The sequence below is a fragment of the Trichomonas vaginalis genome, chromosome IV, assembly GCF_026262505.1.
Source record: "Trichomonas vaginalis G3 chromosome IV, whole genome shotgun sequence".
NCBI lineage: Eukaryota > Parabasalia > Trichomonadida > Trichomonadidae > Trichomonas > Trichomonas vaginalis.
Window position 1 is genome coordinate 31643354 of NC_067206.1, and position 26047 is coordinate 31669400.

General features: G+C 32.5%; 10 protein-coding genes across 10 annotated transcripts, besides 1 other annotated feature; 6 read left to right on the forward strand and 4 right to left on the reverse strand.

Moving 5' to 3' along the window:
* Positions 1 to 631: 631 nt before the first annotated feature.
* Positions 632 to 3943, reverse strand: TVAGG3_0203390 (protein kinase protein; the record flags this gene model as incomplete). The annotated part of the gene is made up of 1 exon (XM_001310212.2): positions 795 to 3926. The coding sequence occupies one exon, from the start codon at positions 3924 to 3926 to the stop codon at positions 795 to 797; it is 3132 nt and encodes a 1043-aa protein (XP_001310213.1).
* A 1309-nt stretch (positions 3944 to 5252) lies between these two features.
* On the forward strand, positions 5253 to 5534 carry TVAGG3_0203400 (uncharacterized protein; the record flags this gene model as incomplete). The annotated part of the gene is made up of 1 exon (XM_001310211.1): positions 5253 to 5534. The coding sequence occupies one exon, from the start codon at positions 5253 to 5255 to the stop codon at positions 5532 to 5534; it is 282 nt and encodes a 93-aa protein (XP_001310212.1).
* On the forward strand, positions 5535 to 8504 carry TVAGG3_0203410 (uncharacterized protein; the record flags this gene model as incomplete). The annotated part of the gene is made up of 1 exon (XM_001310210.1): positions 5535 to 8504. One exon carries the CDS (start codon positions 5535 to 5537, stop codon positions 8502 to 8504), a length of 2970 nt encoding a protein of 989 aa, XP_001310211.1.
* Positions 8505 to 9533: 1029 nt separating this feature from the next.
* Positions 9534 to 9932, reverse strand: TVAGG3_0203420 (C2 domain (calcium/lipid-binding domain, CaLB) family; the record flags this gene model as incomplete). The annotated part of the gene is made up of 1 exon (XM_001310209.1): positions 9534 to 9932. One exon carries the CDS (start codon positions 9930 to 9932, stop codon positions 9534 to 9536), a length of 399 nt encoding a protein of 132 aa, XP_001310210.1.
* Positions 9933 to 12040: 2108 nt separating this feature from the next.
* TVAGG3_0203430 (1-acylglycerophosphocholine O-acyltransferase protein) lies at positions 12041 to 13488 on the forward strand (the record flags this gene model as incomplete). The annotated part of the gene is made up of 1 exon (XM_001310208.1): positions 12285 to 13481. The coding sequence occupies one exon, from the start codon at positions 12285 to 12287 to the stop codon at positions 13479 to 13481; it is 1197 nt and encodes a 398-aa protein (XP_001310209.1).
* An 838-nt stretch (positions 13489 to 14326) lies between these two features.
* On the forward strand, positions 14327 to 15220 carry TVAGG3_0203440 (arginase family; the record flags this gene model as incomplete). The annotated part of the gene is made up of 1 exon (XM_001310207.1): positions 14327 to 15196. One exon carries the CDS (start codon positions 14327 to 14329, stop codon positions 15194 to 15196), a length of 870 nt encoding a protein of 289 aa, XP_001310208.1.
* A 150-nt stretch (positions 15221 to 15370) lies between these two features.
* Positions 15371 to 16261, forward strand: TVAGG3_0203450 (uncharacterized protein; the record flags this gene model as incomplete). Its single annotated transcript, XM_001310206.1, has 1 exon — positions 15371 to 16261. One exon carries the CDS (start codon positions 15371 to 15373, stop codon positions 16259 to 16261), a length of 891 nt encoding a protein of 296 aa, XP_001310207.1.
* Positions 16262 to 17630: 1369 nt separating this feature from the next.
* TVAGG3_0203460 (Rho guanyl-nucleotide exchange factor protein) lies at positions 17631 to 21203 on the forward strand (the record flags this gene model as incomplete). Its single annotated transcript, XM_001310205.1, has 1 exon — positions 17670 to 21203. One exon carries the CDS (start codon positions 17670 to 17672, stop codon positions 21201 to 21203), a length of 3534 nt encoding a protein of 1177 aa, XP_001310206.1.
* A 131-nt stretch (positions 21204 to 21334) lies between these two features.
* Positions 21335 to 21452: a mobile genetic element.
* Positions 21453 to 21980: 528 nt separating this feature from the next.
* On the reverse strand, positions 21981 to 22937 carry TVAGG3_0203480 (uncharacterized protein; the record flags this gene model as incomplete). Its single annotated transcript, XM_001310204.1, has 1 exon — positions 21981 to 22937. The coding sequence occupies one exon, from the start codon at positions 22935 to 22937 to the stop codon at positions 21981 to 21983; it is 957 nt and encodes a 318-aa protein (XP_001310205.1).
* A 2000-nt stretch (positions 22938 to 24937) lies between these two features.
* Positions 24938 to 25198, reverse strand: TVAGG3_0203490 (RNA polymerase II transcription regulator recruiting protein; the record flags this gene model as incomplete). Its single annotated transcript, XM_001310203.1, has 1 exon — positions 24938 to 25198. One exon carries the CDS (start codon positions 25196 to 25198, stop codon positions 24938 to 24940), a length of 261 nt encoding a protein of 86 aa, XP_001310204.1.
* Positions 25199 to 26047: the final 849 nt, after the last annotated feature.

A 26047-nucleotide genomic window follows, 5' to 3' on the forward strand; every position in this document is an offset into this window, starting at 1 on the left:
GAAAACAGGTGTAAAGATATCTATTCAATGAATTATTTTACACTTCAATTTTGAATAATTCATTGAATTTTTTGACGATTTTTTCAATTTTTTTGACACCCATAACTTAGGAAGATTTGACATCATAAAATTTATATTATTTGTACTGCCCATATCAAGATGAGCCACAGTTTATGATTTTTAAAGATAAATCTCTAAAAGATCCGAAAAGAGGATAAAAAATACGATTCGATAAGATATTAGTCAGTAAAACATCAAATAATGAAACAACTATCTGTTGCTGAATATAAAAAATAGATTTTGTTCGATTGTCAACAAGTAAAATCTAAAACAATGAAACAATAAAGTTGGTATGATTATTAAAGAAATAAGATTTAATCAGCTATTAGCATGATAAATCTAAATCATTGATTCGTTTAATTGCAATCGTTATTAAAGAAAAGACTTGTTCAATTGTTATCTAGTAAAATCTAAAATAGCAAACCACTCTATCATTTAACTATGGTGAAAACAAAGCTTTATTATTATGTCAGACAAAATCTGAAATTTTCAATTAATCTATCATCGATTTGTTATGAATAATAAGATTCGCATAATTCTCAGCTAGTAAAATTTCAAAAATCAAATTGTAATAAAAAAGATATATGTTGAATAAGTAGTTAGTTATAACTAAAATAAACAAACAATCTATCTATATATATGAGATTGGTTCAATTGCTAGCTAGGTATAGGTTAAATAGGTTGATTGTTATACTTAATTATCGATAATTAAAAAAAGTAATAATAAAATTAATTTATTCTGCAATTAATCTCTTTCTTAAACCGCTTCTCATTTCCATCAACTGTCTTGTGAGTAAATAGTCAACATTTACTCTTGTCAACATTCCATCGCAGTTGTTGAGTGCTCTGGCAGTTACATTGAACTTGTACTTCTCAGAGACTTCAGCCAACCTCACGAACAAGTCGATTGAACAATCCTTTGACATCGCCATGTTCAATTTCGATGAAACAGAAGACATCTCAACAGCCCTTGTGTAATCAGGGTTCTGAGCCATCTTCATGAGTATCTCGCAAGCAGCAATTGCTCCGTACTTGTCATCACTCGCAATGAAGTGAACAACCAAGTCGAGAATTCTTCCAGAAATGCCAATATTCGCTCTAGGAAGAGGACATCTCGAAACGATTCTGAAAACTAATCCTGCGTAATCAGAGTTTGTTTCCGCGAGAGACAAGATTTGTGGTGCGAGTTTTTTGAATGGAGACATCTCTGAGATGTTGTACAAACAGCCAACAGCTAATGTTGTCTCCAATTGACTCAATGCACCAATTTGAAGAAGTGTAAACAACATGTCAGAAACTTCTTCGCAAAGTAGCAAAAATTTGGGAGCAGACGACAAAACACCGAGAATTCTCATGCAAACTTCGGGAAGTTGTGGGATCTTGTGCTTGAGAAGTGATAGAACACGATCTATTACGTATTTGTCGCTGATAACTTTCGATGGAAAATATGCGCCAATTCTGATAAAAAGTGACAAAATTGAAGGAACATTGATATTTTTCTTGAGATAATCTTCATTTTGTAAGATGTATTTCGCAGCTTCAGAGAACTGGCATAACCTGAACATCAATCTGCCGGCAGTCTCTATGTTCTGAAGCTGGAAAATGTCATCAATAAATGACTTCCTTGCCGATAAAATTTCAATGACTTTTATCGGCAAAACGGTTATTACAACCGCCGCAGCTGCTCTCATGTCAGGGGAGTTCTTTTTCTCTGAGAAAGCCTTGAGTAAGTAGATGACATCTCCCTGGCGAATCGACTGATTGAATTCGTCAATTCTACAGATGTTTTCCGCGAAATCGACGGAAGAATTCGAAACAACTAAGTCAACATTGATGTGCTTAGCGAGTTCTGGACTGAATCCGCAAATAGACACGTAAGCATTGAAGAGTTTGCCTCGGAATTTCATCTGTAGACCAGAAAGAAGATCGTACTTGTGGTTTTCGAGAGAATCTTTGAAATCCGCTTCTGGTTTTGCATCGAGAATGATGCAGGAGGTCTCATAGAGCTTCCTATCCAATGTAACATTGAATAGTTCAACAGCGGTCGTCAAGGAAATGAAGGGAGAGATATGAGCAATAATTCTGCTGCCGGATTCAGCGATTTTCAGGTTCTTATCGTCGAGCATTGCAATAATTGTCTCAACACCACCGGAGTTGATGAATTCGGCCACTGAAATCTCGTTGTCCATGACAACAATCAATGCGGCCGTAATTATAGGGATATCCTTGAACTTCATGAGGTTCGGAGTGACCTTTTCGATGAAGTGCTTCTGTTGGAGACTAGAAACAATCTCTGGCTTGTTGGAAAGTACTTCAGTTCTGATCAGATCTGTAATTGTTGGGTTTTCTGGGGTTTCGATGAGGGAAATAATTACGTCATCAGGTGTCTTAGGGCGTGTATCGACGTTCACGTTGTTTAATGAAGCATGGCGGGTTGATTTAATTGTTTGGTCAACGTAATTAGTGTTTTGAGCTTGTTCATAGAATGCAGCAAGCTTATTCATGTCGGCTCCTGGGAATGCGATTCGCGAACGGATGAAATTTGACTTAATTTGTTCAAATGTTGGCCTTGAATCGGGATTCTGAGCCCAGCAGCTCTGGATGAGGTCTTTGAGCTGGGCAGGAGTATTACGAGGGAACTCTGGACGCTGTCCTTTGACGATTAAGTCTCCAATTTGATAAGAATTTGAAACATAAGAGAAAGGAACTTGTCCAGTGAGCATTTCCCACAGCATCATGCCGAAAGAGAACGAATCTGCCTTCAGCGTGTACCTTGCCCTTGTAATAACTTCAGGAGCCATGTAATTGTAAGTTCCGACTAAACCAGTCATGATTTGGGAGTCAGCGCTTCTGGAAATACCAAAATCGCAGACTCTGGCTTCATTATCCTGGGAGACCAAAACGTTCAAAGTTTTGAGATCTCGGTGAATAATGTTCTTGGAGTGGAGATACGCGACACCGTCAGCGGACTCATAAGCTATCTTTGTAAGTTCCGTTGCATTCAAGCGGTTGTTTCGGAGGCAGCTGTAGAGGGAACCGTTGTCCATGAAATCTGTGATAATCCAGTATGGTGGAGTCGATGTCGCGCCAACAAATTCAATAAGATATGGATGCCTAAGTGAAGAAAGAATGGCAATTTCTCTTCTAAGCGATTCAATTTCTGGATCAGTCAAATCAAGGTTATTTAGCTGTTTAATAGCAACAGTTTTATTTGTTGGCAAATGGATGGCCTTAAAAACGTTGCCAGTAGCACCTGTACCGATTTGTTGTTTAAGTTGGAATTCTTGTCTGTCAACTTCGTATTCTTTGATGTGACTAAATATTTCTGCAATCATACTATCTTGTACAACAGTTGCTTTTGGCAAATTATGATCTTCTAAGAATTTTACGATTGATTTAAGACGATCTTTAATTCCAGGTGTTGAATTTTGAGCTGGAGCAAGGACATGATAAATTTCGTGATAGTCTTCTGTGTAATCTGCTGCTGTAGGTTCGAAAGTTTCAATATTAATGTCAAGTTCTGTACAGGCGCGTTTTATTGTTACAGTAATAGTTAACAAATCATCTGTTGGTTGGACTGCACGCCACTTAAAGGCAATAGTAATCCATACACCATCAGTTAACATCTTGATTGTGTTGGCTAATAAGCCCAAACTTGTTTCGATACTACGTAATGCCTCGGTTTCTTCGAATAATGCTCGCTGCTTTTTAATCAATGTGCAAGTTTCGAATAATGAACTTAATTTTAAGAGCCAAGTCCGTAATAAAATGATCTCTTTCTTGTATACGACAACATTGGAGATCGTGTCATTAATCAACCTAATCTGATCTATTAAATCAGGAATAAAATGACAGGGTTCCATCATATATTTATAAAAAAAAGTTTTTTTTTCGATGATTTTTTTCGATGATTTTTTTCTGACGGAATTTTATTTCATTTTAACATTCTATATATAAATATTCAACAAATCACAATTATTCTAAGTATTTTATTTAATATTGTTGCCGTTGTCTTCACAAATTGATGTCAAATTTGAATTACCCACGGAGAAGATAAAATAACTCCATTTTACTGTATATAAGTTCATTTATTACATTAAAACTAGGCAACTCACTATTTAGATGCTTTTCTCCAAGTTATTTAATGAATTGACAAATTGTAATGAGATTTGATCCTTTGAATTTCATTTCTTTCTTTTACTGTATGAAAATTTGACTTAAATAGTTCGAACTTAACACTTCTCCTTAGAAAACCTCGTGCAATTTTCATTTTAAAAAAATGCCAAATCCAAATCTTCTAAATTCTGTAACCAGGCATATTATATTTTAAGACATGGTAATATATTTTCGTGAAGGTCAACAATAATATCAAAATTCAGTCATTTTTCAATATTACATTCTATAGAAATGATATTATCAACGGATATTATCCTCACGAAATACATATCTCGAATATCCGATCTAGAATCAGAAATATTTAATCTTAAACTGCAAAATATTCAACTTCAGACTGAAATAAAAAAACAACAATCAATATTTAAAGAATTGCTATCAAATAACATACAGAATAAGACAATACAGTATGACGAAAAGCCAATTGTAGAAGCTGATAATCAATCTAATGCATATAAAAAGGAAATAGAAAACTTAAGAGAAATTATCAAAGAAAAAGAACAACAAAATTATACTTTAATGAAACAGATAGAGAGTTTACATACAGAATCCGATAAGTCGTTAGCATTAACTGCAAAATTACAATCAAAACTAACTGAATATGCTAATCAGGTAAAACAGACTAATAGTCTAAGCATTAATAATAAAAATACTATCGATAAACCTGATTTACAAGAAAAATTAGATAATGAAATTAAATTACGCAAAATCTTAGCCAAATACCTAGTTAAAATCATTAAACTCTTTGAATAACACATAAATGATATAAATTCTACATCATTAACCAAATTACAGCAACTTTCAAATAGAATTTCAGCAATTTCAGATAAATTTTTCTTAAAATAGTTGTTTTATTATTAATACTATCTTTTATTTGTTTTTATAAGATAAACTATGAAAACTTTAAGTACATAATTATATCAGTTTTAATAAAATTAACAAATTAGTATAAAAATTACAGCCAAATTTCATTTGTTTCTTCGACATTTGTGTTATTATCATCAGGATTTATTTGGCCAATGTCATCTTCCGATATATCGAATATCTCATTGTACTTGGCTGCTGGTGGTGGTGGTGGAGCGTCAAGAGCATCGAAGTTGTCGAAATCGACGTCTTTTGACTTATATTCAGCAGCAGATTTCTTGCGCTTGAGGACAATAATAACAACAACGATAATAATGATAATGAGGGCAACAGCAATGATAACAAAGATGTACCAATTATCTTTGATGTTGAATGAACTTGATGATTGTGCATTATCATCATTTGGTTCAGATTGGTTAGTTGGCAATGGTGTTTGAATGTATTCGGATGGCGAAGGAGTAGATGGGATAATAGGTGTAGGAATGATAACTTCTTCTGATTCAGTACTTGATGAAGATGATGTTTCAGTACTTGAAGATGTTTCAGTACTTGAAGATGTCTCTGTACTTGATGAAGATGTTTCAGTACTTGATGAAGATGTCTCTGTACTTGATGAAGATGTCTCTGTACTTGATGAAGATGTTTCAATGGATGAAGATGTCTCAGTGGATGAAAATGATGTTTCAGTACTTGATGAAGATGATGTCTCAGTGGATGAAGATGATGTCTCAGTGGATGAAGATGATGTCTCAGTGGATGAAGATGTTTCAATGGATGAAGATGATGTCTCAGTGGATGAAGATGATGTCTCAGTGGATGAAGATGATGTTTCAGTGGATGAAGATGTTTCAGTGGATGAAGATGATGTTTCAGTGGATGAAGATGTTTCAGTGGATGAAGATGATGTCTCAGTGGATGAAGATGTTTCAGTGGATGAAGATGATGTTTCAGTACTTGATGAAGATGATGTCTCAGTGGATGAAGATGTTTCAGTGGATGAAGATGATGTTTCAGTACTTGATGAAGATGATGTCTCAGTGGATGAAGATGTTTCAGTGGATGAAGATGATGTTTCAGTACTTGATGAAGATGTTTCAGTGGATGAAGATGTTTCAGTGGATGAAGATGTTTCAGTGGATGAAGATATTTCAATGGATGAAGATGTCTCAGTGGATGAAGATGATGTTTCAGTGGATGAAGATGTTTCAGTGGATGAAGATGATGTTTCAGTACTTGATGAAGATGATGTCTCAGTGGATGAAGATGTTTCAGTGGATGAAGATGATGTCTCAGTGGATGAAGATGTTTCAGTGGATGAAGATGTTTCAGTGGATGAAGATGATGTCTCAGTGGATGAAGATGTTTCAGTGGATGAAGATGATGTCTCAGTGGATGAAGATGTTTCAGTGGATGAAGATGTTTCAGTGGAGGATGAAGATGTTTCAGTGGATGAAGATGTTTCAATGGATGAAGATGTTTCAGTGGATGAAGATGTCTCAGTGGATGAAGATGTTTCAGTGGAGGATGAAGATGTTTCAGTGGATGAAGATGTTTCAATGGATGAAGATGTTTCAGTGGATGAAGATAATGTCTCAGTGGATGAAGATGTTTCAGTGGATGAAGATGATGTTTCAGTACTTGATGAAGATATTTCAGTGGATGAAGATGTTTCAATGGATGAAGATGTTTCAATGGATGAAGATGTTTCAATGGATGAAGATATTTCAATGGATGAAGATGTTTCAATGGATGAAGATGTTTCAGTGGATGAAGATGTTTCAGTGGATGAAGATGATGTTTCAGTGGATGAAGATGTTTCAGTGGAGGATGATATTTCAATGGATGAAGATGTCTCAGTGGATGAAGATGATGTTTCAGTGGATGAAGATGATGTTTCAGTACTTGATGAAGATGATGTCTCAGTGGATGAAGATGTTTCAGTGGATGAAGATGATGTCTCAGTGGATGAAGATGTTTCAGTGGATGAAGATGTTTCAGTGGATGAAGATGATGTCTCAGTGGATGAAGATGTTTCAGTGGATGAAGATGATGTCTCAGTGGATGAAGATGTTTCAGTGGATGAAGATGTTTCAGTGGATGAAGATGTTTCAGTGGAGGATGAAGATGTTTCAGTGGATGAGGATGTCTCTGTACTTGAAGATGTCTCTGTACTTGATGAAGATGTCTCAGTACTTGAAGATGTCTCAGTGGAGGATGTAGATGTTTCAGTGGAGGATGTAGATGTTTCAGTGGAGGATGAAGATGTTTCAGTGGATGAAGATGTCTCAGTACTTGAAGATGTCTCAGTACTTGAAGATGTCTCAGTACTTGAAGATGTCTCAGTGGAGGATGAAGATGTTTCAGTGGAGGATGAGGATGTTTCAGTGGATGAAGACGTCTCTGTACTTGAAGATGTCTCAGTGGAGGATGAAGACGTCTCTGTACTTGAAGATGTCTCTGTACTTGATGAGGATGTTTCAGTGGATGAAGACGTCTCTGTACTTGAAGATGTCTCAGTGGAGGATGAAGACGTCTCTGTACTTGATGAGGATGTTTCAGTGGAGGATGAAGACGTCTCTGTACTTGAAGATGTCTCTGTACTTGAAGATGTCTCTGTACTTGATGAGGATGTTTCAGTAGATGAAGATGTCTCTGTACTTGAAGATGTTTCAGTGGATGAAGATGATAAGGATTCAGTACTTGAAGATGAAGATGTCTCAGTACTTGAAGATGTCTCTGTACTTGAAGATGTCTCAGTGGAGGATGAAGATGTTTCAGTGGAGGATGAGGATGTTTCAGTGGAGGATGAGGATGTTTCAGTGGATGAAGACGTCTCTGTACTTGAAGATGTCTCAGTGGAGGATGAAGACGTCTCTGTACTTGAAGATGTCTCTGTACTTGATGAAGATGTTTCAGTGGATGAAGACGTCTCTGTACTTGATGAGGATGTTTCAGTGGAGGATGAAGATGTCTCTGTACTTGAAGATGTCTCTGTACTTGAAGATGTTTCAGTGGATGAAGATGATGAGGATTCAGTACTTGAAGATGAAGATGTCTCTGTACTTGAAGATGTCTCTGTACTTGATGAAGATGATTCGGTGGATGATGTTGAGTCTGAGCTTGAGGAAGATTCAGTGGATGAAGATGATTCAGTAGATGAAGTTGAATCAGAGCTTGAAGAAGTTTCAGTGGATGAGGATGATTCAGTGGATGAAGTTGACTCTGTACTTGATGATGATTCAGTGGATGAAGTTGACTCTGTACTTGGGGAAGATACAGTAGATGAAGAAGTTTCAGTACTTGAGGATGATTCAGTACTTGAAGATGAATCTGAGCTTGAAGTTGAGTCGGATGAGGTGGAACTTGAAGTTGATGGCTTCTCTTCGTTTTGCTCTAAAATTTCGTAAACATAATCATTTTCATTGGAAAAAGCAGAATTATTCACACCATTATTTATCTCCTGAATCTTTTCAGTAGCAGGCTGCTTGAATCTAAAACTAAAAAGAAAAGAAAGGAGAATAACTATCATGAAAAAAGTAAACTTGCGAAAAATGTAAATTATTGAATTTTTAATTGTGAGAATCGTTATGATTTTATTATAATTTTAATGTACGAATTGAGTGGCTGATGAATTACTTTTGACTTATTTGTAAAAAATTTGAATTATTCTCAAAATTGATTTTTTATAATTAGTGAGACAACTATCAGATACATATGTAATTATTTATTTTAAATAAAATTTGATCAGATATGTCTTTTTATGACTTTGGGTAAAATTTGATAGTTGAAGATTCATAGACATATATCTTGATTAACTTTAATTATCTTTTGAAAGCTATTCAATAAAGTTTTTCAACGTAAAAACAATTTATCTAATATTCTTATTTCATGCAATATAAAGGAGAGACTATAGTCTGATATGTGGTTGATATTGCAGGTTTTTCTTGGATCTGAAATAAAAATTTTGCATCAAAATTTCTCCAATATGATTTTATATTCGAATATCAAATTTAACTTTTCAAAGTTTGAGATGATTCAATTGTAACTCGAAAATTTTCCATCAATTCAATGTAGAATATTTTACATTTGCTATCGTTTTTACAAGGTTCGGACATCTGACTCAAGTTATGGAAAATATAAAATTTTTATATTATCAAGGTCTTTGAAGACCATTGTTTTTTTCCGAAATTCAAAAACTGACCCGAGCAAGTCATGAAATTAAAGAACAGACTATAACACTTGAAATATTCGATTTCAATAATTAAATTTTTTGTTACATCCAGAATCTTTAGAACCGTCATCGAAGTGAAATTCAATTTCAAATTTCATTTTGAAAAATAACAATTTTTATAGTAAACACGTTTGAATGATTTATTATTCTATGTTCAAATTTCTAATTGGCAAAACAGTAGTTTTATTTAATAAAATCGATTTTTTTAGAAATTTTCTGTCCTTTGAGCATGAACAATAACACTTGGGCCATTTTTGCCAAGCTGAACTTCACGAGTGCATGGTGAATTGGCATCAAAGTTATCTAGAGGAATTTCAGTCCTTCCAATTTCTTGATCTTCTGCCCAAAATGATCTACGATTATAGAGGGCAATTACAATGGATGAATTATGGGGATTTGTATAGTTGAAGTTATATTCGGCCTTGTTGAGTCTTTCACCTGCCTTAAATTCCTGAACATTCTTCTTAAAATTTTTGTGTGAACCAACACAAAGGGTAAAAGTTCCTTCTCTGGCACAGCCTTTTGGATTTACAGATGATACTGATACCTTAAAGTTATTGTTACTTGATCCTAAGAGTGTTTCGTACTGAGATCTATGGAGCATGTTAAAAAATGAAGTTATTTTTTATTCATAAAATTTTTTATTCAAATTTCAATACTAATTAGAAATCCGATCATTTAGTATTTCCTACTTATTTTAATAGAATATCTGTAGATAAATTTAATGCAGATAATTCTTTCTTTTGAATATCCATAGAAATGTTAGCATCAGAAATAGATGTGTCAAAAATTATTTCACTTTAAGTATTTAATAGTAACAATTCTTGATTCATTTCAATAAATCTCATTAGAATTAATTTGATTGAATCGCGCTCTCAATTATTTGATAGAAAATCGAACAATTGAATATTATTTTTGCTATTATTTGATACATCCGAAAGCTTATTATTTATTTTAATAAGGGTTTCGTTTTGCTAAAATTGTCACTTTTATAGCATATTTGTTTTTGGATGTTTTGCGAAACTAAAAAAAAACTATGATATACAATGTGTGTGTAAAGAAAATACTTTATTTACTAGTTAAAAAATCATTTGATATTGATCAAGTTATTTTTTCTGGATAAGATATTATATGGATAATTAGATAGAAAATACAATTATATAATCTTGTACCTGGTTTAATTAAGCTAATTGTCATCAGAAACTTGTAATTTTTATGAATTTCAGATTTTCTTTTCATTACTGCTTTTCTTAATAGGTCAAGTTCTTATTTACGTTATAAAGTATGATATTTACAAATATCAAGTTATCGTGTTTTTTGAGAAATTATGAGAAACAAACAAAAATGAAAAAGATAGGAATAGCAATGAATAGTGATGTGGGTATAGAAAATGTAAGAGATATGAATGCAAAGCAATCAGTATTTAGGATATTGACCATAGATTTCGAAAAAAAAATGCTGCATATTGAGCGAAAACTATGATTATATTATAAGGCTGTCATTTAAAGCATAATGAAACTATTCCCTTTTCATTTTAATCGAATAAGATAGTAAAGATTTTTGAATTAGCTAGAAACTGATGAGATGTTTTCACAAATCAGATTTTTAATCTCTATAATGCATAATTCACTCAATATCTCAATTTTGATATTGCGAGATATTTTTGCTATCGGTTTCGCAATTTTGACACAATAGCAAGAGGGTTCTATAAGCATTATTATCAACGTAGAATCTGAATATCATATCAGAAAATGTCGCAAATCTGACATTTACCCGACCAAATAGCAAAAATAATTGAATACTTTTCGCAAAAACTTTAAAAATCGATAAAAATATGAAATATAGATATTAAAGAGACTTTTTATATAATATTCATAAAGATTTTCCAAAAATATGATACCGCAAAATTAAAAAAGTGACGTCTTGAGTGGAGTCAAAGGTCGAAATTGCTAGCTAAATGTTTTTTTAGCGAAATTGCGTATTGTACGTTTTTTTCGCAAAACGAAACCCTTAATTTTAAGTTATTAATAGTGATCGCCACGATGAAATTGAAAAATAAATAAACATATCGTATAATTTTGAGAAGTCTTCACCAAAATTGCGGTATTAATTTTGATTGCAATTCAACATCCAAATATAAATCCTTTGTCTTGCTTAAATTATAGGAAACCGGAAATTCGGTATAAAATTTTCGAACAATTAGGATCACTTTTCAAACATAAACAAAAATTTCGTTAGATTCCTCTATCGTTCCTTTGAGAGTGAGATATTCAAGCATCCAATACTATATATTGAATTACGATCACATAACAATATAGCCACCAATTATCTCATCTCAATCTCGAACAATTGGATGTTGAATCAAAAACATCGAAATGAGAAATGACTTGGACAAAATATTATATACATGCTTAATAAAACTCTGAAATATTTTACTTGATTCCAGTAATACTTCATAATAATTGAGATTGTGATCATGCTCACTAAAAAAAACTAGATATTGAATTATTTTATACTAATGAACCTAAATAATTGCAAATTTTTAATTAATCAATCATGATGATCTGCATTATATCATATCACATCGAAATATGAAGTATTAAAATATGGCCCATACTGACGGTAACCAATATAAAATAACGTACTTTCATAGAGTGGTAAAATGACAATGTATTTATTGACAGAAGACAAAATGTAAAAAAACAATTGTGGTTTTATTATAGAATGAAATTGAATATTCATATGAGATAATTGTATACTGGTTGTTATGACTAATTTTATACATATTCTGATTGAAAATACATAATTTTCCTTTTTGACATTTTTTTTTGAATGGGAATTTTGGATCTCAGAATCTGGGTTAATGCCAAGATTGGTGTTACTCAAGTCCTTTTCATATTCTTATTAGGCCTTATGCCATCTGCACGTTGGATTCTTCCGAACATTAAATCAAGAAATGCCGCGTTATGGTTTCATTATGTGCTATTTCTTATTTGGAATTCGTATTCTCTTTGCTATATGCACTGCATTAATTGCATATCCAGTTCTCCAATTTGATCCAAAATACGTGACTATTCTTGCATGGATCATGAATTCAATTACACACATATACCATCTTATCAACGTATCAGCAGGATGGTCCATGGAAATTACTGGCACATGTATTGTTATCTTTGAGAAAATTGTTTCAACACCTTTCAATCTCTATGATGGCAGACGTCTCAAGAACAAAGAAGACATCAAGAGACCACACCTCATCAAATTCGCTCTTACAGAAAAGCCTTCTCTCTTTGAATGGCTCTCATATTGTTTGACTCCTTTCGGAGGATCAACAGGACCATTCTTTGAATTCAAATACTTCGATTTGATGGTTACAGATCACGAACGCGCTCATATTAAAAGCGATTCTGAAAGCAGAAAACTTGCTTTATTCAAATATTTCGGTTCTTTTGGCTGGGCTGTAGCCACAGTCATCGGATTCAAATACTGCAAGCTTTCCACATACTATGATCCAAATTACTTGAACAAACCATTAATTGTCAGATTGGCCTTAATGATTTTGATTACTTCCTTCCAAGCCATTAAGTATTTCTCAGCCTGGTGGCTTGTTGAAGCTTCTCTTTACGAATTTGGCTTCTTAGAGTCAGATTTAGTAGATTCCAAAGAATCTCCTTCATTTACTAACGAATCCTTCCTTTATGTCATCAAGAGCGAAACATGTGGTCAATGGATGCAAAGATGGAACCATTCTACCCATATTTTCGGGAAGAATTACTTATTCTTCAGATTATTAGACGCAAAATACAGTTATACATTAGCATTCTCAGCAGTATTTGTCTGCAGTGCATTGTGGCATGGATTTAGACCAGTTTACTACATGATTCTCCCTGAATTACTCATCGCAATTTCAGCAGACAAAAGATTGAACAAAATTTTACCAAACAGTGACAATTTTTTAGTTGTTTTTTTGAAAAGATGCTGGGTTGTATTCACCATGTTATCAGCAACAGCTACATGGTGGAGCTCTACAGCACAGGCATTCTTCTATGTGAGAAAAACAGTTAATTTCGCTCCACAAATTTTCGAATTAATTGTTCTCATAATTTTATATTTGATACCAGTCAAAACTGAAAAGAAAGAAAAGAAGGAATAAAATATTAATTTGTTATAGATAAAATGTTTAATTTTTTCTAATTTTAATTTTATTTTTGAAAATATATCACTTCTTAATATGACTATATATGTTTGCCATTGTTCAAATGATGTTTCATTGCATCCACTAATGAAATTAAATACTTGAATATTACTTCAAAAAATTCAATGAATTGAACTTGTTTTTCATGATTAATTTACTTTCTATTATAGTGTAATTAAAATCTACTCTCATTTGAACATATTTTTTTTAATGTTATAATATTCTAATTTTGATTGATATAATGATTAGCTATAATTTAATAATATTAATTTACACAAACATGTAAATTGTGGTGTACTTCTTTTGCGATATTTATCCATTAATTTGTGGTTGAATTCCTTCATCAATTTATTTATATAAATAACAACAATGAAAGTTAAGTAAAAATTTAAGGAATTACATAAAAATGAAAATTACAAATGCAAAATGGATATGTTTCGTTTATTAAAATTTAAAATTACAAATGCAAATGATATAATGAAATATCAATTTGAACGGAAAAATTCATCATTACTCTTGCTCAGTACTTCATCAAAGTGCATCTGTTCATCATATATTTTCCTAAATATCATATATCGATGACAAGTGAAGTAGCCAATTGTCGTCAATTCAAATTTGATAGATTTGAAAGTTCTCAAATATTGAACTGAACCTCTACCCATTATTATCAAAATATTTGATAAAAACTGACCAAACGATTTACATCAGCCTCAGAGTTGAATGATCAATTTTGGCAAAAAGAATTAGAGTTGTTATCAAAATTTTGTATTTATTGCGTTTCGAAATGACTTCATTTTTGTTTCATGTCTGAAACACTTCGCTTACTCTTCCCACAATGGCAAGGAGCAAACTCTATATTACTCAGAACACTTGCTCCTGATCTTAAAGAACCAGGATTTGGCTACACCCTCGGCTCAAGAATGATTAATTTATTAGTTCCTGATCCAAATACAAAAACAGCCACTGTTCCTATTTCTATGGATGAATCTCCAGAAGCCATCAAGACAGAGAATGGTATTTTTGCATATCAAGAAATAAAGAAGAATATTCAATTAGCACTTGATATCCTCAACAAAGAACATCCAAAGAAGGTTGTAACAATCGGTGGGGAATGCTCTGTCAGTCTTGCACCATTTGCTTACATGGCTGGACAGCATAAAGATGATACAGCACTCATTTGGGTTGATGCACATCCAGATATTAATCTTCCAGGCAATGAATATGATGGCTTCCATGCCATGATTTGTGCCCACGCAATGGGTCTTGGAGATGAAGGAATCCTGAAATTACTTCCAGGAACAGTTTCTCCCAAGAACACACTTATGGTTGGATTAAGACAGTTCACAGATCCAGCAGAGAAACTCAGAAAAGAGCTCGGCATTCCATATGTTTCTTGTGATTCTGCAAACAAAAGCCCAGATGAAGTTATCAACTGGATCAAGCAATCAGGAAAGACAAAGATCTTAGTTCATCTCGATCTCGATGCATTGGAGCCAAAGGATCTTTGGGTTGCTCTTGGTAATGATCCAAATGGACTTCACCCATCATCTGTTGCCAAGCTTCTTAATGCAATTTCAAAGGAATTTGATTTGGTTGCTCTCACAATTGCAGAACCATTCCCACGTGAACAAATGAAGTTCAGATCATTCCTTGAGGAGCTTCCATTAAAGTAAGACTAATAAATTAAAGGAATATAGTAAGAAATAACAAATAAATAAAAATGAATAAATTAATTTAATTACCTTTTTAACGGAAGTCATATTTTCATAGAAATATCTTTATAACATAATTTTAGCTGATTTTTAGAAAATGTATTACATTATGATTTTTCGTTTTTTATTTTTTTGATGACGAGATCTCCTCATGAACTAAGATTTCAAATTGAACAAATGAAAAGGAAGATTGAAGAATTAGAAAGGAGATCAGAAGATAGAATATCTTATTTAACAGAAGAAAAGAATTTCTGGAATTCAATCAAATCCGGAAATGACGAAGAAACAATAAATAAACAATATAAACAACTTGAAGCATCATACTTACAATACGCATCTAACATAGAATTAGATAATAATAAAGAAATTTCAAAATATAATTTTCATATTGACGAACTAAAGAACGATATTTCACAAGAGGAAGCGAAAAACGCAAAAATTGTAACAGAAAACATCGATTTAGGATCTAAAATCGATCAATTACAAGGAGAATACAACACATTAATCAATAAATATGTTTTCCTCAGACCGAAATTCGAAAAACTTTTATCTAAAGTAATACAGACTAAAGTACAATCGCATACATCACAAATAAAGAATATTGACAAAATAACAAATTCGTTATCTTCTTTAGAAGAAAAATTAAATCGAGAAAAATTACAAATAAAGGATGAATGCGATTTTTATCATGAAAACAAAAAGAAAATTAAACAAGCAGAAGATATCGTCAAAAGATTAGAGGATGCACTATTAGATATCAGTGATTTACCAGAGTTTTCAGCTCCAGAACCATCAGATCTCATAAATAATCCAGATTTAATTATTAAATTTGTTGATAACGTAGAACAGCATGTTAGAACGAAAGCAGAAGAAAGGGAAAAGAAGCTCTCCAAAAACAATCGATCTGTTGCTGCTACGATGTCTGAATCCAGAAAATCTCCTTTATCAAAAGATGTCGCAAAGGTTATTTGCGAAGTTGGACACAAAGTTGTTGATCTATCCAATGAATATAGTTCTGTTTGTTAATAAAATTATATGGTTTATGAAAAAATAACTGTAAATTGTTTCAATTTTGATCACAAACTATACCTTTTTATTGTGGAATATTACCAATATTCCTATATTATTGTTAAGCATCCCGAAATCTCATCTATACTAGCATATTATGATTATATTTTATATTTGGTAATTTACTGGCAACGGTGAAAAAAAATTATTCAATCAAAAAAATGGGTTCGGATTTGAAAAATATTTAACTATTATCAGTCATGCTAAGGGTTTCGTTTTGCTAAAATTGTCACTTTTATAGCATATTTGTTTTTGGATGTTTTGCGAAACCAAAAAAAAACTATGATATACAATGTGTGTGTAAAGAAAATACTTTATTTACTAGTTAAAAAATCATTTGGTATTGATCAAGTTATTTTTTCTGGATAAGATATTATATGGATAATTGGATAGAAAATACAATTATATAATCTTGTACCTGGTTTAATTAAGCTAATTGTCATCAGAAACTTGTAATTTTTATGAATTTCAGATTTTCTTTTCATTACTGCTTTTCTTAATAGGTCAAGTTCTTATTTACGTTATAAAGTATGATATTTACAAATATCAAGTTATCGTGTTTTTTGAGAAATTATGAGAAACAAACAAAAATGAAAAAGATAGGAATAGCAATGAATAGTGATGTGGGTATAGAAATGTAAGAGATATGAATGCAAAGCAATCAGTATTTAGGATATTGACCATAGATTTCGAAAAAAAAATGCTGCATATTGAGCGAAAACTATGATTATATTATAAGGCTGTCATTTAAAGCATAATGAAACTATTCCCTTTTCATTTTAATCGAATAAGATAGTAAAGATTTTTGAATTAGCTAGAAACTGATGAGATGTTTTCATAAATCAGATTTTTAATCTCTATAATGTATAATTCACTCAATATCTCAATTTTGATATTGCGAGATATTTTTGCTATCGGTTTCGCAATTTTGACACAATAGCAAGAGGGTTCTATAAGCATTATTATCAACGTAGAATCTGAATATCATATCAGAAAATGTCGCAAATCCGACATCTACCCGACCAAATAGCAAAAATAATTGAATACTTTTCGCAAAAACTTTAAAAATCGATAAAAATATGAAATATAGATATTAAAGAGACTTTTTATATAATATTCATAAAGATTTTCCAAAAATATGATACCGCAAAATTAAAAAAGTGACGTCTTGAGTGGAGTTAAAGGTCGAAATTGCTAGCTAAATGTTTTTTAGCGAAATTGCGTATTGTACGTTTTTTTCGCAAAACGAAACCCTTAGTCATGCAAATTTAACATATTAAAAAAAGATTTGATGTTTCGATTACAATCACTTCACATTTAATTTTCTTTTCAATATTTTTTTTTCTTCTTTTCTCGTCCCATCATAATGACAAAACAACTATTTCATGTTTTAAAAGATGGGGCAATCTTTTCATCGCGTGATGCATCAGCCTATTCTGATAAAACAGCACAAGAAATCCTGGAAAACTTAAAAGAACCAAATTCAGTTCTGGCGATTCAAACACTCACATCAATTATACCAATCAAACCAACAGATAAACCATTAAAAATGTATCCTTCTATCATTGGTCAATGCGCTTTAGAAATTAATGAAGTCGAAAACGCCTTAATTATCCAACCTGAAGATTTCCTTGGTAAAATTTCGTTTTTCTTTGAGTGCAAGACACAAGAGACTGAGCATGTTCCGAATTTCCCAGTTACATTTGACCAGCAGGAACTTAAAACAATTTCATTTGACAAATTTTTGACAACTGTTACGGAAAGTTTCGATCTACCACACACCGATGGAAAAATATACCACGACGACAAATTACTCGATGCCGATACAAAAACAGCCGACATTTTGAAGTGGATTTACGAAAAACCTCTTACATTCCAATGCACATTAGAAGAAAAAGGTTGTTACAGACTTAGAATGCGTAGAAATCTCATTACGGAAATTGCAAGTACAGAAATTACATACATTAACGACTTAAATACCTTAATTAATTATTTCAAGCCACAACTTGAAAGAACGAAGCTTTTAAAGGAAGACCAAGTCGCCATGATCTTCAAAGAGATCCCTACAATCTTAAGTTGCCATATCCACTTCTTATCTTCAATCAAAGCCAGAGGAAGCGGCTTCGACGCCATTGTTTCGGATTGTTTCATGGAGTTCTCCAGGTTCTTCAAGCTTTCGGCCAACTACGTCTCTCATTACCACGATATCGCAAAAATTGCCGGCCAATTAAACGAAAAAGACATGGAAGAGATCATCAAGAAGTGTCCACTTAACGATCTAGGTAGAGATTTCCAGTCCTATTTGATTACTCCCGTTCAAAGATTACCAAGATACATTTTATTCATCCGTGAACTGATCAAATTCACTCCGAAATGCCACCCAGACGCTGCCGGCCTCCAAATTGCCCAAATCAAGATCGACGCCGTTACAAAAGAGATCGAAGAGCAAAAAGACAAGAACGAGCACATCTATTCGATCGCAAACCTCCAGAACAGACTTACACCTCCAATTACATTACTCGCTCCTGCGAGAGATCTTCTTGAAAAATTCAAGATCCAAATTCTTGAACCGCCGTTGAAATCTCCCTGCAGATTATACCATTTTACGGATATGTGCCTCATTGTGACCAAGCTGAAATCGAAATCCCACCAAGTTATGTACGATTCTCTCATAATGCAGATGAATTACGATCCGAACTTCGGCCAGGACACTGTTTTATTCGTAAACCAGGGTAAACCGTTGATTGTCAAGTTCAATTCGCAGAACGAGAAGAACAATTACCTCCAAAAAGTCACAATTGAGCGAACAAGGCTTTACTCCAACAATTTCAACAAGAGAAACTCAATACTGTGGTCTGATGTCCATGTTTCCGCACTTCCACCACCTGTTACGAGTTTAGATGCAGCGAATTTGAACGATGACATTTATTTCACCGGCGGTTTGGCCCAAACACGAGACACAAAGGAGAAAGTGAAGATGCCATTGATTATTTACAATGTACAGACCAATGTCTTATCGCATTCCGCGATTCTTTCACTTCCTTTCGTCGGATCAAGTGTTTGTTCGAACAACAACAAACTGTTCGTGTTCGGCGGCATCAAGAAAGAATCACAGAAGCCAACGAAGGCTGTTTTTGCCTTTGACAACATCACTTCACAATGGCAAGAATTTTCTTCATTAGAAACAGCTGATTCTCGAAGTTTCCACTCAGCAGTTCTCTTCCAGAACAAAATGTTCGTATTCGGAGGAAAGAACGCTAAGGGAGAATCTCTCGGAGACACTTTAGTTTTGGATTTGAATACAAAACAATTCAATAGTTTACAAACAAAAGGTGACATAAAACCACCACCACGCATGTCACATTCATGTGTTGTTGTTGGCAATTACATGATAATACACGGCGGCAGAGACCACAAGAAGTTTTATTCAGATATCTGGTGTTTGGATCTGATAAAATACGAGTGGACAAAAATTGGTGTCAAAAATGATGTCAAAATTCATAAAAGAGCCGGACATCGGTGTATCATTGTAGGTACAACTATGTTTGTCATTGGCGGATGCAACAAGAACGAGGAAGGCCAGAAGATGAAGTCAATTGCATTAGATTTGGCAACAGGAAACTGCGAAATCATGAATGACGAAGGAAATGTCCCTTCAATCACAAATTTCGCTCTCGGAATTGCTCACGACAAATTCATCATTTACGGTGGACAGGATTTGGATACTGCGTCAATAAGATCTTCTCTGCTACAGTTGAGTATCCCTGAAAGATTCTTCACCAAACAGAAGACATTTAACTTCAATCCAAAGCTGTTAGAAAAGAAACCAAAATCAAATAAAAAAGAAAAATCAGAAAAAAGTGACAAATCTGAGAAAAGTGACAAAAATAAACCAAAAGCACGAAATCCATCACCAGAAATCAGGCGCGAGAACTCTTTGAAGCAGAAGAGCGGTGAACCAGAGATAAAGAGAGATAATTCGTTCAACCAAAAGAGAGAAAGTTTGGATCCGTCATCTCTAATCAAACAAAAGAGAGAAAGTTTGGATCCGTCATCTCTAATCAAACAAAAGAGAGAAAGTTTGGATCCGTCATCTCTAATCAAACAAAAGAGAGAAAGTTTGGATCCGTCATCTCTAATCAACCAAATTAATCAGGTTCATCTTCATAAAGTGGATTCGTCAAAACCGCTCAAACCGTCATTTTCATCCGACCACTTAAGAGCTAAAACACCAAACGCGGAAACGAAATCTCCTTCTCAAACGGAATTGTCAAAATTGGCACCAGAAAAACAGCAGCCAATATCTGTAAATCCATTTGAAAACAGAATGCCAAAATTGAGACCAATTGAGAAGAAAAGTGACGGTTTTGAAAAACCGAAATTAAAACCGGTTGAAAAGAAAAGTGACACTCCAAAAGTACCACCACAGAACACTTTTGAAAAGCCGAAGCTTCGTCCTGTTGAGAAGAAATCAGATTCGTCTGCATCTCAGAAAGAAGAAGGTGAATTTGATTTCGATAAATACGCAAAAGAAAAGAAAATTGACATCAGCAGTTTACAATCGTTTAGACAAAAAATGGTCAAAGCCAAGTTGCAAACATTGTACAACCTAGAAATGGAGAACAAGAAGCTGCAACAAGAAGGCTCTTCCATAGGAAATTCCCAGGTTTCAATGCCAAACACAAAAGTTGGAATTTTCGATGGAAAAAGTTGCAAAACAATTATTCTCAAAAACAGAGTGAACTTCGATGAGTTTTTGAAGCAGATCTCGACTTATACGAAGGGAAAGTCGAATCTGATGATTAAACTTAGAAACTCTCCAACAGCTGTTAAATTAACAAAGGAATCATTTATTAGCGCTTCTGCTAATACAAATGTTTTGAAAATTATTGTTCAATAAAAAAATAATAAAAAAAGATTTATTCGTTTTAAATAATTTTGACTTTTTTTATAAGAAAACTCTCGTTAAACATTACATCATCACAAAACAAATCAAAGATCCTAATCAGGTATTTTTTTAATCATGTAAGAGTGTACTTTCATCCCTATGACACGACCTTTAATTTAGATGTTTAAGGTTAATTTTCAATGACGCTTCACGCCAGTTGTCAAAATTTTGAATTGAAGTCAGATGGGTGTAAGTGCAGCCCAAAGGGTGCACTTTCTGATATCTTTTCATGACATCAGATTATGGCTTATTAATAAAACAGTCATATAATAAGAGTTATATAAAACTTGTGGTTCTGCAAAAACGATTATTTAAAATTGAATTTGAATATATTTTGCGTATTTGAAAATCAAATATTTCTTTTTCGATTTAAAATTTAATTTGTGAATGCTTAACCAAGGCATAATATTATAACAGATCTGCAAAAATTCTAAGTTTTGCGTGTCTTTCCGCAATATTTTGGGAATGCGTCAGAAAGTGACAAGTGCTCTTTCATACAGTATACACACCAATAAAACATAAAAATAATAAGAGATAATTCTTTTGTTAAAATATATTTATACATTCTTGATATATTCATAAAACATATGAAAGATCTCAAACACATGAATCACTAAAACCAAATCTAATATAAAAACATATTATCGGTCATGCATAGTAGCTTTTGCTCAATAAGAAAGAACTATTAAAAAGTTATTTTATTTGGTTTTATTATAATTACCTTTATTTTTAAACTTGTGGTTCTGCATCTTCCTTAGACTTCGATAATACGCAGCATGGCATGCAATTTGCGCAGCAACCATGGCAGCAGCAGCATGTGCAGCAAACGCAGCAGAGGACGCAACCGATGACACTCAAGATGGTAATAATAATGGCAACAATAAGAACAATGTAAAGTGGATGCAATGGACCTGTAAATGTCTCAAATTCATAACTTTGAGTATTTGCTTTGTATAAACCACCTTCAGGATTAAGCGTTAATTGATAATCTTGCAAATAGAGCCTTCTCGATGATGTAACAGATTGATTTTGATAAATTTCAACATCAACCCATTTATTGCTATCCCATCCAAAATCATGAGCAACGAATGAAAGGTGATTAAAAGAAGTACTGATAGTCCACGGATCAAGCTCTGAATCAGGTTTCATTCTGATTTCAGGTTTTCCATCCTGGACAATGATACCATAATGTACAATTCTTCTTCCTGTGAAGGTATTTGATTTATTTTTGAGCGAGTTATAATTATAAAGTTTCATTTCTCCCTTTGTTTTTGAAGATATTGTTACATGATCGTAGCGCTCGAGTTTTGCAGCTTTCATTATGGTTGGTGTGTAAGGAAAATGAATTGCAGTGAAATTACAAAGATCTTCTAAGCAAACAATTTCTGTAGATGCTTCTCGCGAATGACCAACACCTATATTAATATTTACGCCACCAGTAACAGCAATAGGATCCTCAATCCATTGCGTTGTTGTTGCTTTAGATGCCATTATATCAAAAAGCTGAGTACGCGCTTTAAACTTTTTATCCGAGCTAAATATGTAATTGCCTTTGATGCAAATCAATTCATCTTTTGGAATAGTAAAGTTATGATAGGTTATTGAGTTACTATAAAATCTATCACAGTACTCTTTGCAATTCTCGAAGTCCGCAGATAATGACTTGTAAGCATAGATCAAAAGCATTTCTAAAAATGAAATAAAAGATTCTGAATTTTGAAAAATAACTCAAAAATTGAATGTATATTTGAATTAGTATTGAATTAACCAAATTACTTAAGACTTTTCAGAGGATTGAGTGATCACTCAATCTTCTGAAATACTCTAAAGTAATTTGGTGTTTGGCCACTATTTAAATATTAGTTCCATTTTTTTTATCTAACATTGAAAATGTGAAGAAGCTCACATTTTTAAAATCCGATAATTCTAGAAATATAACCTTAGGCTCAATTATTTTGTTTTTTCGCAATAAATACGTTAATTTGCTGAATTCATAATTGAATGACGTGAGTTTATATGACCCAAAAGAATAGAAAATTATTTTGTATATGCTTTTGTAGTCCAGTTTTTAAGTTTTTTAATTTCTGATGGGCCGTTGTGAAAAATACCGATTTACAAATTTTACTCAGTACCATATGTAATGTTAATCTATATAAAATTTCAGATTTGAAGTCGAATGAGAGCTTTATGACTATTCAATAATTCAAAGGGAACTAGTTGAACTGAGAAATGAAGTTTAATCCTCGTGTGATATTTCAAGTAATGACAAATAAACATATTTTTCATTTAGTCAAAATGTACTTTTGAATTTTAGTACACTTTGTTAAGTACATTATTGATAGTTGAGAAACGATTCTTTTTTATGACAACGTCACCGGACCAACGATATTTTTTTTAATTAGTCGGTCACCAAATGATGTAGAATCTATATGTATTGAAAATCCGAAATTTCATTGTTTCATTTAGTTTTCTTATCTTCTCAAAAAAATTGAAAGGTAATCACCCGTGATTCGTAATTGAAAGTTATCAAAAGGTTGAACGGTTGAAAACCAAATCATAAATTTGTTGTAGAATATCATATGATTTTGATTTCAAAATATTGTGTCATAATTTCGATTTTAGCTTTTATATATTGAATTTCTCCCAAACCATAGTGATGACTTTAATTATCATTTTCATTTTTACGAAATTCCAAATTCTCACTTATCATTAATTTGGAGCCTTGGCATTTACTTTTTATTTTTGTTTGAGAGATGTATTAGAATTCAAAAACATGCTCAATTCAAACTTATTCCCACTATTGGGGGTGTAGGTTACTCGATTTAAATATTTGAATATTATAATATTTAACAAAGAGACAAAATTTTTGCATTTGTTGTATCCTCTTGAATTACCACTGATATTTCTAACAATCAAATTTTTGATAATTCAGATTTTTTGAATATTGCAGTTTTAGTTGCTAAATCCCAATGTCTTTTGCAAAAAATGAAGTTCAAAGTAATACTTATTTCCGATTTTTATCCCTGCTATATCACTAAAAGGATATCATCATAATATTTATTATCTTCATTAGCCATGAACATCTCTTTCTATTCATGATTAATACACTTCCATAATTAACTATGTAATGCATTCACTCCTTATAATCTGATCAGTAAATTTTCAAATTTAGTTTGCTTCTTTTAAGTCTTCGGTATTGATCACAATTTTGTAATGTTTAATATTTGAGAGAATGGTGTGATATCTTAGATCTAAAGATAAAAATTTGATAAGAAAAATAGCATATTTTTGGAATTAAACAAATAAAACATGCATGTTTTTACATATATGATAGAAAACAAGATATTTGATAAAATTAATTTCAAAATTAATTTTGATTGTGCAAATCTATTAATTTAGATATAACTATGCTAAATTCATTAATTTGGCTTTTCGTTTGTAGTTTGAAAGAATCGGTCTACGAATCGTTGATCTAAACCATATTCATTGCATACTATCCGTACTTTTTCTTTAGGCATATTATCTTCGCTACTTGTTGATGCAGTAGATGCAATTTCGCCACTTTGGCTTGGAGGGATACCGAAATATTTTGTTGGGTTATTTTCACAATCCTCTTTTAGCACAGTATTCCACCTATTCTTTATGCAATTATCTGAACGTCCGCGTAAATATGTTGATATTTGAGATCATTTAGTTCCTAATTCCTTAATTTTTTGAACTATGATAATATCTTCTTCCAGACTCCATGGAGCCAACGAATTTTTTGGGGACAGATAATTATGCCATCTGTCTCTTAGTTGCTTCGGTGTAAAACCTGGCATTGATTTGGCTACAGCTTTCCAGCCAGAAAAGTTGCCTTCACGAATGATCTGCTCCAGACGTTTATCATCTTGCGGGCTGAAAAGTCTTCGCCGTTTGATTCCAACTGAGTTGCGATCATCACTCATGAAATTTTTTTCGAATAAAAACCTCAGAATGAAAAAATAGGTCTATTGAAAAAATTGTGAGAAATTTACGGTTTAAGTTGTTTTGACATTCAAAGTTTGAATAAACATATGAAAAATGAATATTTGGAATCAAACAAATTGCATTTTATACTCCACAATTTGATTTAAAACTCGTTTTTCATTATTATTTCATGAAATATTGAAATATGTCGCTAAACGACAATTTCAGTTTCTGGATATCAGTATTGACACTAAGAATTCACCTGGTTTCGCATGTGGATATTGGATACAATAATGTTCATTGATATTACATAAATGGAAATTAGCCCCAAGTAAATAAAAACAACGAGTCCAGTAAAAATAACAAAATTGGTAGTATTACATATATTGATTAAAAGTATGATTATTGGCCTTTCATATATTTGACTTGATGGACCATCAAATCGAAAACAGAATTCGTCTGATCACTAAAAACAACTTGATTGATTTATCATGAACTATGAATAAATTTTATATTTATTGTGTTGATATTTCAATCTGAATTAATTTTTTTAAATAATTTTTGAATTTAAGGCAAATAGTCCAAATAAAATATTTCGGAATAAATTTGTATTATTATCATGTTTTTTGAAGAAAATAATATCTATTTTCGTAAAAAAAACGAAAAATAAGAGGGTGTCCAACCAAAGATTTAACGATGATTTTGGCTCCAAATTTGGTATATGATATGGGGATGGTGTCTAGGTCAATACTATTGTATTCACTAGTAATATAAAATGTTCAATTTTGAGATATAAAATTATATGAGGAAAAAATTTATTTTTTTGAAAATATTTGAAAAATTTAAAG